This window comes from Myodes glareolus, chromosome 11 (genome assembly GCF_982192425.1).
Source record: "Myodes glareolus chromosome 11, mMyoGla1.1, whole genome shotgun sequence".
Classification (NCBI taxonomy): Eukaryota; Metazoa; Chordata; class Mammalia; order Rodentia; family Cricetidae; genus Myodes; species Myodes glareolus.
Window position 1 is genome coordinate 78,552,644 of NC_142036.1, and position 15,351 is coordinate 78,567,994.

Here is a 15,351-nt window from a genome sequence, read left to right on the forward strand (position 1 = left end):
TCAACTGGATATATATTAAGCATCATTTTATTATTTTTTTTTAAAAAATGCTGCAAGATCCCCGGTGGCAGTAGGCAGCAGAAATGCTTTCTGGGAGTAGTCAGTCCCAAGCAGAGACGGCTGCCGGTCCCCAAGCAGTGGCTGGTCCCAGGCAGGGAGACACATGGCAGGCAGGTTGAATATTTATTCATGGGGTTATGGAGGGGGAATGGATAAGGGGTGAAGAGAGAGAAAGAGAGAAAGAGAGGGGGGGGGAGAAAGAGACAGAGGGGGGAGCAGAGAAGTGGGGAGAGAGGCAGAAGAGAAGTTCGAATGGAGAGAAAAAGAGAGTGAGCTCAGGCCAGAAGCTGAAGATCAGCCTGCCTCAGCAGATGGGGGGGTGAGTGGGCGTGGCTTGTCTCTTAAAGAGACAGAACAACCATTACACATCACTTTTACCTTACACAACAAAAGCAAATGTACTCTAGATGAACAATACAGAAAAGTACAATAGGCAAAACAAAACTTTTGAAAAAACACAGAAAAATACTTAGAGTAGGTAAAAATTTCTTTTTTCTTTTCAAAATTTAACTTCATTTTTTTAAGAACATCATAAACAAGTTCTATAGCTATACCATTTCCTCCTTTCCTTCTATGTCCCCCCTCCCCCGACCCCACTCATGACCCTTTGGTAGGGATGGTGGTGTTGGTATGTCTGTGTCTGTGAGAGAGAGAGGGGTATGTGTGTTGGAGCCCATGGAAGTAGATCCATTCGACCTAATTAAAGGTCAGAGAGAGTTCAGGCAAAGTCTTGCTTCTTCAAGGTTATTTACATATTTATAGAATCTTTGACCTAAGGTGTGGCTACTAACAAGACATCTTGACCTAGGATGTGGCTGCTTGGTGTTTTGAGTTTTAAGAGGGCCCACAGAGTGGATCTGTTCCACTGACTAAATGTCAGAGAGTTCAAGCCTATTCCTGCTCCTTCAAGGTTTCTGACAGAAGATTTGACTTAAGGTGTGGCTATTAACAGGTATCTTGACTGAGGGTGTGGTTACTTGGTGTTTTGGGTATTAAGATGGTAATCACTTTGTTCATTGTAGGATGGTTAAAAAAAAAAAAAAGGCTTTTCCTTTCTTCCCCTCTTGTGGACGGGGTATTTAAAGATCATAAGAAATAAACATGGGCAGATTTGGCTGCCCTCCCGACTCTATCCTATGTCTCTGTATCTTTTTTGTTTTTCTGATTATTCTAACATTTCTAATCCACACGCCCCTACCCTGGAACAAGGCTGGACCTGACATATATGTGTACAGAACCGACTGAATCTATTAAGCTTTGCCTGAATGTACATGTGTCCAGGGCTGACTGTTTGGGTTTTAACAGCCAGTATGGGAGCTCTTCCATGGAGGCAACTGGTTCCCTCTCTCTGAAGCCATTGAACCTGCAGTTCTTTATCTAGGAGTAGGAGCACGTGGGATTTCCCCCACCCACATTAACATTTCAATTGAACCATCTGAAGAATACAAAAAAAAGAAAAGAAAAGCTGCTTAAGACAGTGGGAGAACTGGCAAAAAGTTTAGTTGGCAAAGTTCACTGCCAAGCAACACATGACACAATTTTGTCAGTTCATTGAGTTTAGATATTATTTAAGGGAAAGGCGACCACTTTCTTCCAAATACCTAGATTTTCATCCCTGACTGATCTGAATAGAATTTCCACACCACATTTCTTCTCAGTATTGATGGTTTCTTGTATTTGGGATCACTTCTCAAATATAAGAGAACCCTTACCATTGCTACCAGCAGCTTCACCTCACCCCCATCACAACTAGTAATTCCTAATAGACTAACACTGAAAACTACCCAGAAATCAATTAACAGTATAAAGAATAAACCGTGACCCACCATAATAAATATAAGCAATAAGGAGGAATCATTTAAAATTACCTGCCACATTGCAAATAAATCTTATCAATGTGCCAAGTAAAAAATGAAGCAAACACAGCAGAGTGCAAACTAACCTTTTCTGCCGACTACAACTGAGAGGTGGGAGGAAGATTTCTGGGGCTCTGGCAGTGTTCTCTCTGTTCACTTCTATGCTAAGTCTGTGAACTTCACTTGACACAAATGAAGCTTATTCTTGAATAATATGTTGTTAAGTCATTCTTTAATACATATTCTATATTGGAATGCTAGTCTTTTGTAAAACTCATATAGGAACTCAGTTGTTGGTGCATTACTATTAAAAAGTAGGGTCTTTCAAGAAGTGCTTAGGTCATGAGACCTCTGCTTCATGTGTGAGATTAGAGACCTAGAGATGGGGGCAAAAGGGAGATGCTGTCTTGTGAATTAGTCACAAGCTTCAGCAGACAGGTAACAAGCCTTCTCCAGACCTCAGATCAGTCATTACTTTTCACTGGGCCTCTCAGTACACAGATGATGAGAAACAGATTTCTGTTGGATTTAGTCCATCCAGGGGAAGGTATTGTGTTACAGAAACTCAGTGAACTAACAGAAATTTTATTTTAGATCTCTCCTTTCTGGCTATCCCTGACATGAACACTCTCATTATTTCAAAATCTTATCTCTAAAAGATAAATCTATATATGAAATATAAATTTCAAATTTTAGGAATATAAAATGTTGAAAACCTGTATATATGTGTTAGAAAATGTAAAACTTGCAGGGTATATTTCAAAGAAAAACTTATCAGCTAAACTGTAACAATAGGTAGAAAATAAAAGGTAGAAAAATATGAACTAACAAGTTTCTGTAAAGTAACTAATTAATTAATTAATTAATAAGAATTAGACTATAATATATAATACATATTATAATATATAATATATAATAAAAGCACTAACAGGGATTTAATGAAACTGTAACAATATTTTCATGACATTTCCAAATTATTAAGCAGACATGTAAACTCAGTATAGACCCGGAGACGCTCCTTCCTTGGACACTCAGCTTATTTCTCCTCAAGTCGTCTAAATGCTGAAGTCTAAACCTTGCTCACTTCTGTGGATGTAGACCACCGAGGAGAGGAAAACTAAGTGCTTTACCAATTCGATGATCAGTTAAAATTCAGACTTCAAATGTAAAAAGACCATGGGATGGTGAATTAAAAAATAGCAATGGCTTTCTATATTGGCTTTCTATATTGTGTTTCCTGTCTTTTGTTTATAAACAGAATCTGCTCTACAGCCTAAGCTGGTCTCAATATTATTGATCCTTTTGCCTCAGTCTCCCAAACGCTGGGGTTAGAGGTGTATGACACACCTGGCTATTTCTTATTTTGAAAAAGTGATTACACAGCAAAAAAATACCTGCACTACAATTTAGATTTTTATAATTATTGGGCAATGTAACTAACATATTTAAACTTATGCTCCATTTTTACACATGCTCAAATCAAAGTATAGATAGTCACAATAAGCAGAATTTATGTCACAGAATAAAAGTAATTCATTAGCCTAGTGTGTACTATAAAATAACGGACAATTCCCAAATATACCGTATGATTTAAAACAACAAAAATTTTCAAAAGAGAAAGGCTTTGCATTCCCCACTTTAAAAGGTTTATTAGAATTTATATTTCAAGACAAATATTTAAAAAGTTAGAAATTACCTTGACAGCCACTCCTTTTCCTTCAGGAAATTCTAGAAGATGAAAAGTCAGTTCTTCAACCCTGGTAATACAGAGCTTTGGGTCGGTTGTTCTTCTTAAGGCCTGAACTAAGGCTCGAGTTCTGTTATCGATACTCACTCTTGCAATAATCTACAAGATCATATGAAATACGTGATTAGGAGATAAAGGTACCCTACAAATGGTTAATGTTTCTTAGGACCACTCTGAGAAACAACTTGCCTTTTCTCGCTGAAGAGAGACACGTTTTTTCTCCTCTGCCTTCTTGTCTTTGCTGACAGCTTGCTCAGTTTTAGTAGGTTCTTCATGTCCTTCTGGCTGACTCTTTGAGTCTGACTTTAATTTGGGTACAAGTCCACCAATGTAACCACCAACTAAGGCTTGCACACCCTCAGTGGGACGAGAAAGGAAGTTAGCAATACTTTGCTTTGCAGACACCGGAAGAACCTCTGGCGTCTGGCTAGGGCTGGAAGGTTTGTCCCCATCACCTAGGGAAGATCCTGAATCTGGCCTGTCTGTCACAATGTCAGGGTCAGGAGAACTGGATTTCTCTTCTTCAAGGTCTGGTTTGTCCTGAAGACGTTTATCTTCCTTTGTTTGAGACATTTTTTCCTTGCGACTGAAGTATGAATTAATATGGTTTGCTAAAAAGTAGAATGACTCTCCAAATCTGGTGGTTATAGTGTACGTGTAATGGAAAAGGCTCCGTTTACCTGTATCTTCTTCTTTATCTGCAATGTAACTTTTCTGTTCCACAAAAGAATTCTTTTCTGATGATTTATCACTATAGTTTTTCAGAGACTCAATGGCTTGTTTAACATTTTTTTGTTTTAACCAGTCCCTATCTGATACTTTTCTTAATATTCGAGAATTTGGCTTAAACTGAGCTAACCGTGAAACCATTTCATTTTGACTGCCAAAAATAGCCTTTGAAACAGAATTCAAAGTACTTTTAATACGGGACATATGAATGCTCACTTTTGTAAGTCCCTTGGGAGCAGAAGTGCTAAGTTTCAAAATTCCAATATGTAAGCCATGGTTGCTTGGAGAGGGCCAGTGCTTACTGCAGCATGCTTCACCTCTGTTCCACTTACAGCTTTTCTTACTTGTGTGAAAATCTCTGTGCACATTGATATGGGGCATTCGCCAGTAATGTTTGGAACACACAAAATGCAGCTGTTTGCTTTTCTGATTCCCACAAAGACTTCTTGCATTACTGAGGAGGTAAATATATATATCTAAAGTCAAATTAATAGACATAACTTAAAAATCATTTATTTTCTATGTGACATTCTCTCATTTCATTCCTGAGTGCTTCACTTAAAAAATTCCGTAATTCATGGTCTTACCTGTTAAAAAAAAAAAGATTAATTAGTATTCAAGTTAAAAATGAAAGTTCAGTTTATACACATGACTTTGTACCCAGCAACAAACCATTTCAAAACAAGATGGACTAAGGCTGGAAACAGCTCAGCAGTAAAGCGCAATTGCTCTTGAAGAAGACTCAAGGTTCAATTCCCAGTTGACAGCCCTTCTCTACACCTCCCAGGTCCAGAGGATCACATGCCCTCTTCAGGCCTCTCAGAGCACTACACAAATGTGGTACACTGCATACATGAAGGTCAAACATCCAACACATAACAAATAACAATAAACAAAAATTAAAAAGATGGAATACTATATTTCTCATATGACTGGTAAAATTTAATTTTAAAAATAACAAAAAATTAAGTGTTCAGTGCAGATGTCAGTTAGAAGTTGGGGAGTAGGACACTTAGGAGAAGAAATCAGAGACACTGCCTACTAAGTTCTAATTATGCTGTTTTCTGTTTTTACAATTATTAAATTCTTGACTAGCTTGAAGCATTAGACTTTAAGTACTCTGGAGACAAGATTCAGGAGTTTACCCCATCTGCTGTGAATCATTTATGGGATGCTCAATCCAAAGTGGACATGGTATTAAATGGTGAGGCCACCCACAGATTACAGCAAGAAAGAGCCATGTCAAGACTATCTCCCCTAACTAGTAGCAGCTGCTCACTAAAGAGGCTCCCTAATTTCCCTTATCTAGTAATTTCTCATTAAATTAAGGTAGCGGGGTGATGGCTCGGTGGGTAAGGTGTTTGCTATGCAAGCATGAGGACCCAAGAGTAAAGAGGAGAGTGACACACGATGACGCAGATGCTGACCTCTAGCCTACACAGTACACATCAGAAATTATGTGTACCAGCTTGCAAGTGGTCGTAATTACAATATAGAAAAACATACATAAATAGGAAAAATGTAAAATGGACAAGAGACATTATAAGCCATTCACAGACAAATAAAACAGTAAAATCATAAAAATAATTATAAAATTAAAACGCATCAAATAAAACAGACATTTTGGCCAAGTATGATGGCACATGCCTGCAGTCCCAACACTCAGAAGGTTGAGGGAAGGACTACAAATTCAAGACCAGTATGAGCTTCATGGGATAAGTGACTGAGGTTACAGGGTGAGATACTGAACAAAACAACAACAAAAGCCCTAACCTTTGAACTAACAAAAATAGGGGCTGCAGACGTACCTCAGACACAAGCCTCACCTAGTACATACAAGGACACAGAATCAGTTTCTAGCACTGGGCAAGGGGAGAGGGTAGCAATTGAGAAAAATACAAGTGCTATTCATTGTTGATAATGGGTTAGGAAAATAGGATATAGAAGCTACTTGACAAAATCTGACAAAATTTTATTTAGTTAGTTTTTATTTTTTTAGTTTTTCAAGACAAGAGTTTCTCTGTATAGCCCTGGCTGTTCTGGAACTCGTTCTGTAGACCAGAGTAGCCTCAAACTAAAAGAGATCAGCCTGCCTCTGGCTCTGTAGTGCAGAGAATAAAGTCAAGGGTGTGCCACAACCACCCAGCGATCTGAATAATTTTAAATCCAAGTTAAATTTTATTTATTTTTTTAATGATAGAGAAAAGTCAGACCAAAGAAGATGCTATTTCCTGTGAAGAGATGTAATTCTGAGAAGTGAGCCAACACAAAACACAGCTTCAACCTTAAAGAGAATAAAGCAGCTTTCTCTTGAACCAAATATGAGTGCGGTCTGAGGACATAGATTCAGGCTGACCACTGTAGACGTTGTAATGTAAGATATTAGTAGTTATGGAGCAAGGAAAGTCATAAATCACAGTACTGAGACCTGGATCCCGATGGAGAACCAGGGAAGACAGAATACAGCAGAGCAGGTACACTATAACACAGGTTCCAGTATTCCGCTCTTAGAACATTCTCAGCTTCTGGACTCATCTGCTGCTGTGCTGAGACACCAAAACCATGGCAACTTACAAAAGAAAGTGCTGAATTTGGGGATTACAGGGTCAAACGGTTAGTTAGGAATCCATGGCAAAGCAAAAAGCAGGGTGGCAGCAACAGCTAAGAGCTTTGTCTTAGTTTGGGCTACTACTGCCATAATAAAACAGCAAGACCAAGAAAAAGGCAACTTGCCCACAACCAGTAACCAAAGACCTGTGGCCATATCATAACGTGAAACCCATACAGTCCAACTTCAAAGGTCCCCCATAATCTTTCAGTCTCAACACAGTTTAAAAGTCCAAAGTTTCTTGTGAAACTCAAGGTAACCTCTTAATTGTAACCCCAGCAAAAGCAAAAAGCAAACTATATATACTTCCACCACAGAATAGCACAGAATACATTACCATTCCAAAACAGGAGACTAGTGAGGAAATGTTAGACCAAAGCAAGACTACAACTTAGCAGGGCTTATCTCCAGCATCTTGAGGCTTTTAACACAATAGTGCAATGCTGGTTTCAATTTCATTGCTTTACACAATGGCCTCTCAGGAACTCTTGCCCTCCCAGGGCCTTCATGCAGACCCTACTCTGTCACATGTGGGCTGGCCTCAGCAGCTCTCCTTAACCATGGAGGAAGATTCACAACCCTTTTACTCATGTGTCTGTCCTTCATGACTACCTGGATGACACTATGAAGTTTGTCCTCATGGGAGGAAGCATCGTCCCACACATTTGAGTAAGATCCCCTTTTTAAGTTGCTTTTTAGAGGCAGAATATTACTCAGGCATTTCCTTTCTACAAGTGGGGAGTATAGCTGGACACCTGCCCTGATGGCATCCCTCCCTTTCTTCCAACTTGGAACTTTCTATGTTTCAGCACAAGCTTTGGCTCCACTGTTAAATTTCCTTCCAGGTGCTCATTTTTGCTTCAAACTATACATTTTCTATTTCTTTTTGCCCAGCTTGCTCTTCTTCCTTATAGACCCTCCCAGGAGTGATTACAAGTAACCATATGACAGAGACAACATGAGGCAGTCTTGATATATTCACCAAGGAAATTAATATACTGTTTTTCAATTTTGCTTCAGGAAAAAATTTAGGACAAGAACAGAATGCAACCACATTTTTGCCAGACTACCACAAGAATTCTCTCAAGGCCAGTTGCTAATAGTTTTCCTCTGAAACCTCTTGGGCCAAGCTACCATAATCTACTTGCTTTTGGCACTCTTATATCATGAGTTTCTACTAGGACGGTCTGCTAAGCCCCGTTTACAGCATTCAATTACATTTCTTATCCAAACTTCTGTACTTTCCCCCGTTCCTCAAAAAAGAAAAAAAGTATGATCAGGCCCACCAGCAATACCCCACTCCCTCATAACTTCTGTCTTAGTTACTTTTTTATTGCTGTGATAAGACACTATGTCCACAACAACTTACACAAGTTTATTTGGGGCTCATAATTTGAGAGGGTTAGATAGAATCCATGATCATCAAGGTGGAGAGCATGGTGACAGGTGTGCAGGCAAGGTGCTGGATCAGCAACTGAGAGAGCTTACAACCACCCACACAAGTGTGATGGAGACTACTCTTTTGTTTCCCGGCCATACAGACCTGAATAACCACACAGACTGCATTAATTACAACACTGTTGGTCAATGACTCAGGTGACGTGGGATTTCCCTCCGTATGCTGTCATTACTATTAATGAATAAAAAAAAAACTGCTTTGGACCTATAGCAGGGCAGAACTTAGGTAGGCAGGATAACTAAACTGAATGCTGGAAGGAAGAAGGGCAGAGTCAGAGAAAAGCCATTAAGCCTCCGGAGACAGACACTGGGAACTTTAGCCAGCAAGGCACAGCCTTGTGGCGATACACAGATTACTAGAAATAGGTTAAACTAAGAAGTAAGAGTTAGCCAATAAGAAATTAGAGCTAATGGGCCAAGAAGTGATTTAACTAATACAGTTTCTGTGGGATTATTTCGGGATTAAGTGCCCGGGAACCAGCAAGCGGCTCTCTCCTCCAACACTCAGATATATTTCTAGCTAGTCCTTACATCTTGAATTAACCTATTTCTATTAATCTGTGTATTGCCATGAGGTTGTGGCCTGCTGGGTAAGGTTCCAGCATCTGTCTCCTTCAGCAGCTACATGGCATCTCTCTGACACCGTCTATTCTCTATCTCTGTTCGGATTTCCCACTTGGCTTTGCTCTGCTAAACCATTGGCCCACAGAGCTTTATTCATTATTCAATAAAAGCAACACATATACAGAGGGATAGCCCACATCACACAAGAATTTATGTCTGATTCACAAACACAAGACAGTGCTAACTAGGAATGGCATAGGTTTCTGAAAGAAACCTCAAAGCCAGCTCCCAGTGACTATCTCCAACAAGGCCACAGTTCCTAAACCTTGCAAACAATTCCATCAACTAAGAACCAAGTACACAAACATATGACTCAATGGGAAGCAGTCTCATTCAAATAATCATTTTAAACACTTTGGCAGTTACAGAGACACTAGGTCAGACATGGGCTGAGCGATGAATGGCTTTCAAAGAAACTAAAAACAGCTTGGTTTTTAGCTTTGGTCTTTCTGACAGTTTTATATCAACTTGACACAAGCTAAATTATGAGAGGTGGGAACTCAATTAAGAAACTGCCTCCATAAAACTGCACTGTAAACAAACCTGTAGGGTATTTTAATTAGTAATATGAGGGGAAAGTCCAGCTCATGGTGGGCAGTGCTATCTCTGGGCTGGTGGTCAGCAAAGCAATTTATAACAAAGCAAGCTGAGCAAGCCATTATAAGCAAGCTAGTATGTAGCAGCCCTCAATGGTCTCAGCAACAGCTCCTGCCTCCAGGTTCCTGCACTGTTTGAGGTCCTGTCCTGGCTTCCTTCCATGATGAACAGTGACTTGAGAGTGTAAGCAAAAGAAACCCTTTCTTCCCCAAGCTGCTCTGTGTTTGAACCCAGCAATAAAAAATCTAAGACAGTCCTGGATTTGCATAGTCTAACTGTTTACTTTTCTGAAGTTCTAGTCAGTCATTCAACCTTGAACATCTTTAAGGAAGTGGTTTCCTTCTGTGAACTTCAGTTCAGGGTTACCCTTGCAACTGTTAGAAAAGCTCATTGCTCTCCTACTATCTGATAAAGGTGAGGCTGAGTAAGCAGAAGGGCAGTCTTCAGGAAATTGTTGGCAAAGTCATTAAGAAATAAATCTTTGGACGCCATCAAATCTTTCAGACACCAGTATCTGGGTCGATTTTTTTCTTCTTCTTGTATTTTCTGTATCTGAAATAAATAAAATGATGTGTATATTGTATAAACATAAGTAGTATTACTTATGTACATGGTGTTTATCTGCAAATCATATGCATACCCAGTGCTTATGAAAAGTCAGAAGAGAATATCAAGGTTACAGAGTTGTGAACCACCATGTGGATACTGGGAACTGAAACCAGGTCCTACGCAAGAGCAACAAGTACTCTTAGCCACTGAGCTCTGGACATAAATATGAGATTATATATAAAGCTAAAATAATCAAGGATACAATATGGTCTAAATAAGAAAGGTATCAGGTAAGAGAGGCAGACATTTTAACTTATTTCCAACCAAAATCATACTCTTTAACTAGACTGAATATATATTTACAGTTATTTGTACTCAATGAAATATTTCATTTGATGTTTGGAGTATCTGAGATAAGTTAGGAGTTTTTAATTTTCATTTATTTGAGGGTAGGAGTCAGGGCAGATGGATTCCATAGCTATAACTTTCTGTGGGATTCTTATCTCTACTTTAAGGAAAAACTTGTATTTAATATCTAAATTACTGATATGTTTTACTTATAATTACTAATTTCATCTGTTTTACTATGTTAATAGTACATTAGATTTCAGCTTGGGAAGTAAATGGATAGTCATAGAAAGAATCAGATAACAATATAGTATCTCTTTTCATTTCTTTTTAACAAAATTGTCCTTTTCCCCAGATAGCAAATACTATTAGTGACCAGAGATAAAAATGAGATCTGACTTGAAATCAAGACTTTTATAAATTTGTCAGCATAGTCAAATCTCATTTTTAAATTTTATATTCAAAAACTAGAAAAAAGACCCACTATGCAATATTGTCCACTTACTTCTCATTAGTAATATATGAATATTGTATGTATATACATGTGCCTATATATCCTCAGTATACTATTGGGACATCTTTAAAGGTCTTTTTAAATAAAGAAACACTCACTTCTAGGGTGAGGGGGCCCAAGTATCTAACACTAATACTTGGAAGGTACAGTCAGGAGGATCTGTGAGTTTGAGGCCAACCGGGTCTCTAGCCAGGGCTACAAAGTGAAATGCTATCTCAAAAACAAAACAAAAAACAAACAACAAAACCCATGGATGCTGTGGGACAATGGTCTTTACCCTGGAAAGATTTGTTGCTTGTATTGCTTTAATAAAATGCAGATTGGCCAGCAGCCAGGCAGAAAGTATAGGCGGAGCAACCAGGAGAGGAGAATTCTAGGAAGAGGAAATGCTGAGTCTGCAGTCCTCACCCAGTTCAAGGAAGCAAGATGAGAATGTCTTGCTGTTAAAGGTACCAAGTCAGGTGGCTAACACAGACAAGAATAATGGGCTAATTTAAGATCAATAATTAATTAATAAGAAACCTGAGCTAATAAGCCAACCAAGTTATAATTAATGTAGACCTCTGTGTGTTTCTTTGGGATAAGAGTATCAAACAGTGACACTTTACTCATGAGGACTTGGTTTAAGGAGAAAGAACATCTGACCAAAAAAAACAGTCATTGGAAAACCACCATCACTAAGAGGACATAACAGCATGGTCTTCATTTGCAGTTTGCTGGAGCCAAGAACTGCACTGTTTTTATATTCAGGAAAATACACCAAGGGAATTTTAAGTATCTCGGACAATTTTTTAAGTGGTAAATTCAAAAGGCTCTTAATCGCTGAGCCATCTTTCCTGCCCCAATTCTATACCCAGACTGAAGAGAATCTTTCCTGTTATATCTTTTTTAATAGACAAAAAGATCTTAGTTTTAACCCACTTTCACTTAGTTCTTTGTATTTTGGTAGCTCACTGTGGTAAAACTAATGAATTATGAATTTTAAATTATCTATTTTAAAGTCCCTAGTAATAATGTATCCTTCAGCAAAGATGGCTTTAGTTTTTCTTTTCTTTTTCTTTCTGTTTTCTTGTTTGTTTTTGTTTTTCAAGACAGTTTTTCTTTGCAGCCTTGACTGCCCTGGAACTCGCTCTGTGGATCAGGCTAGCCTTAGACTCACAAGAGATTCTCCTCTCTCTGCCTCCTGAGTGCTGGGATTAAAGAGATAAAGACCACCACCTGGCTAGTCTTTATATTTCATAAGATGCCCAGTAGTTATTTTATAAGAAGAAAACTGGTATTTCCAAAAAGGTTTAGATCTTAGATTGAAAATGACGTCTTTGGCTAAGAAGTCAAAGATTTTCTCAGTTCTGACAATTAAAAGTTTTGTAGAGCCATTTGCTGGTAGAACTAACCCAGAAGAGTGAATGGCAAACACAATAAAATGTTGTATAATAGGCCAAATTTTATAAACAGATTTAAACATTTACTAAAGTGAGTTTCTTAATCACTTTATACTTTAACAGGAATGCCTCCAGTAGGAATACTTCTCCCTCTCAGAATTTTCCCTACAGCTAAGGATGTGGTTTTCCAGCAAGGGAAGGTTTTAACTGGGAAAACACACAGACTAGCACACTAGCACTAACACATCATTATATCCTTGTGTCAGAGTCATGTGGGTAAAACATAATTGTTCAATTTTAAATATCAAATCCTGGCTTTCTATTCAATTTTTTGTAAACAAAAGATTTTTTGTCAGAAAGTTTTAAGTTTTAAATTTTTGAATTAAGTTTCATGTACAAGCATGTGTATTATGTCAAAGGACAACGAGGGAGTTGATCTCTCATTCCATCATATATTCCCTAGAGCTCAAACTCGGGTCACCAAGATAGCGGGCAGCAAATGCTTTATCCAATAAAACATTTGCCATCTCAAAAGTTATGTTTTAATTTTATATTAGTGTATTTAATATTTACCCAGAGAGCTTTAAATAGCATATAAATAAATAAAATGAATATAGAATATATTTACAGGTTAGTTTTTACAAACTTTTTGGTGACATACTTTTGCCTTTTAGGTTTGTATTTAGAATGAATATCTTATTTTACAATATAAAAATCCTCCCTTAATATTCCAAGCAAAAGTCACATACTTTAGGATGAAAATCTACTTTACAATACAAAAATCTTTCCTTAATGTTACAAGTCAAAGCAATCGATATGTTAAATGAATTTATGAATGTATTAAAGGAGAGGTAACTCCAAATTACACTTATGATATAACCTGGGGACACGAACATGCTGAGAAGCTGTAAAATTCTCACTACCGCAGAACCCGGGTAAACCTCACTGTTACTTGGATTTTTTTAAGTTCTTTTGCAAATTTTCTTCCCTTGTTCTTAGAACAGCTTGAGTTACAGAATGTTACATCCCAGTGGGAGGATAGGAACACATAAGGAGACAAACATAAAAAGAGCCAAAAAAAATTTAAATGTTAATCGTGTAATTGCCATTTCACATGCAAAATGTATTTGACCCTTTGGATAGCTGAGGGACCCAACAAATGCCTACTCTTTGCTGGAGCAAATGAATCAAATAGTGCAGGCTGGGTAGGAGACTTACTATTGCAACCAGTGATGGCAGGCCGGACCCAGAACATCGATGTGTTCACTAGAAAATCTGAAAACACTTATTTTCATATAATCAGAAAAGCTTCTCTCTGTAATGACAACAGTCCAGAATATGGTGCAGAGCAGTGCAATGAAAAATGAAACAACAATAACAACAAATGATCAATCAAAGTGTCAGTTCACTCAAAAGAAAACAGAGCTGCAACCAAAAGACAAAGAATATGCAAATTAGTAAAATCAGAGGGGAAAAAATACTTGCCATGTAATATCCCTATTACAGTAGACCCCACTAAAATCCAGATCATTAAGGAATATTTTGAAAAAATATATCCCAATCATTAGGAAAATCTAAAATAAATAAATAAATTTCTAGACACTAATGACATAAAAGATTAAATCAAGAGAATACTGAAAAAGAAAAAAGAAAAACCTAAGCACATCAATTAAGAAGCAATGAAACTGACTCTGTATTAAAATTTTTTCCAAACAAGAAAAGCTCAGAACTGGACAGACTCACAGTCAAATCTATCAGACTAACACAAGTTCCCTATTTTATGTATTATTTATGTGCATAAAATATTTAGACATATTTGGTATATAAAAGTATACCAACTAGTATATAATTAGTACATAAAATAGAAAAGATAACACTTCGAAAATCATTCCACAAAGTCAATACTACCTTGGTATCACAACCAAATGTGAATAGAACAAAAAAATAAAACTATAATATTATTGGCATACACAGTGCAGTGGTTTGAATGAGTATGGTCCCCATAGGCTCATATGTATGAATGCTTGGCCTATAGAAAGTGGCACTATTAGGAGGTATGGCTTTGTTGGAAGAGATGTGTCACTGTGTATGTGTTTGTGTGTCAGGCAGGGGGAGGATTTTGAGTTCTCACATGCTCAAGCTATACCCAGTTCGCTTCCTGTTGCCTGAAGATCAAGATGTAGAACTCTCAGATCCTTCTCCAGCACCATGTCTGTCTGAACTACACATAATTGAAACTGTAAGACAGCCCCAATTAAATCTTTTCCTTTATAAAAATTGCCATGCGTATGGTGTCTCTTCACAGCAATAAAAATCCTAAGACATATAAGATGCAAAAAAATGTTCAGTAAAATACCTGTGAACCAATTTCAGCAATACACTAAACAAATCGTGTATCAGATCATGTTGGTTTCACTTCAAGTATACAAACATAAACAGGCAAATCAGTAATGTAATACAGCACACAAATAAATTCAGGAACAAATCAGACAATCAACTTAATAGATATGTAGGACAGTCTTTGACAAAATTCAACATCCCTTTGTTGTTGGGTATTTGAACATGGTGTGACATAATATTACTGTGATGGATTTAATAAAGAGATGAACGGCCAATGGCTGGGAGGAGGCATAGGCTGAGAAAGAGAGGAAGTAGGAGATGAATCTCTGTGAAAATAGAGACGCCATGGATATATAAAGGAAACTGGACATAAAGAATGAAAGAAAGCTAAAAAGCCACAAGGCAAAACATAGATTAATATAAATGGGTTAAGTTATAAGAGCTAATAGGGCAAGTCTAAGCTAAGGCCAATGTTTCATAATTAATAAGAAGTCTCCATGTCGTTATTTTTGAGTTGGCAGCCAAACCAAAGCTTGCTA

At 37.7% G+C, this 15,351-nt stretch overlaps 1 protein-coding gene across 3 annotated transcripts in view; it reads right to left on the reverse strand.

Moving 5' to 3' along the window:
* Pnpla8 (patatin like domain 8, phospholipase A2) overlaps positions 1 to 15,351 on the reverse strand; it is a 52,865-nt gene that overhangs the window by 30,852 nt on the left and 6,662 nt on the right. For 2 of the 3 annotated variants that reach the window (XM_085697711.2, XM_085697712.2), the window contains exons 2-3: positions 3,853 to 4,979; positions 3,613 to 3,762 (exon numbers count right to left, since the gene is read on the reverse strand). In XM_085697711.2, coding sequence (XP_085553837.1) covers positions 3,613 to 3,762; positions 3,853 to 4,890 — 1,188 coding nt within the window. In that variant the 5' untranslated portion in view covers positions 4,891 to 4,979. The remainder of the gene's footprint in view (positions 1 to 3,612; positions 3,763 to 3,852; positions 4,980 to 15,351) is intronic. The other variant, XM_085697713.2, reaches the window with a different exon arrangement.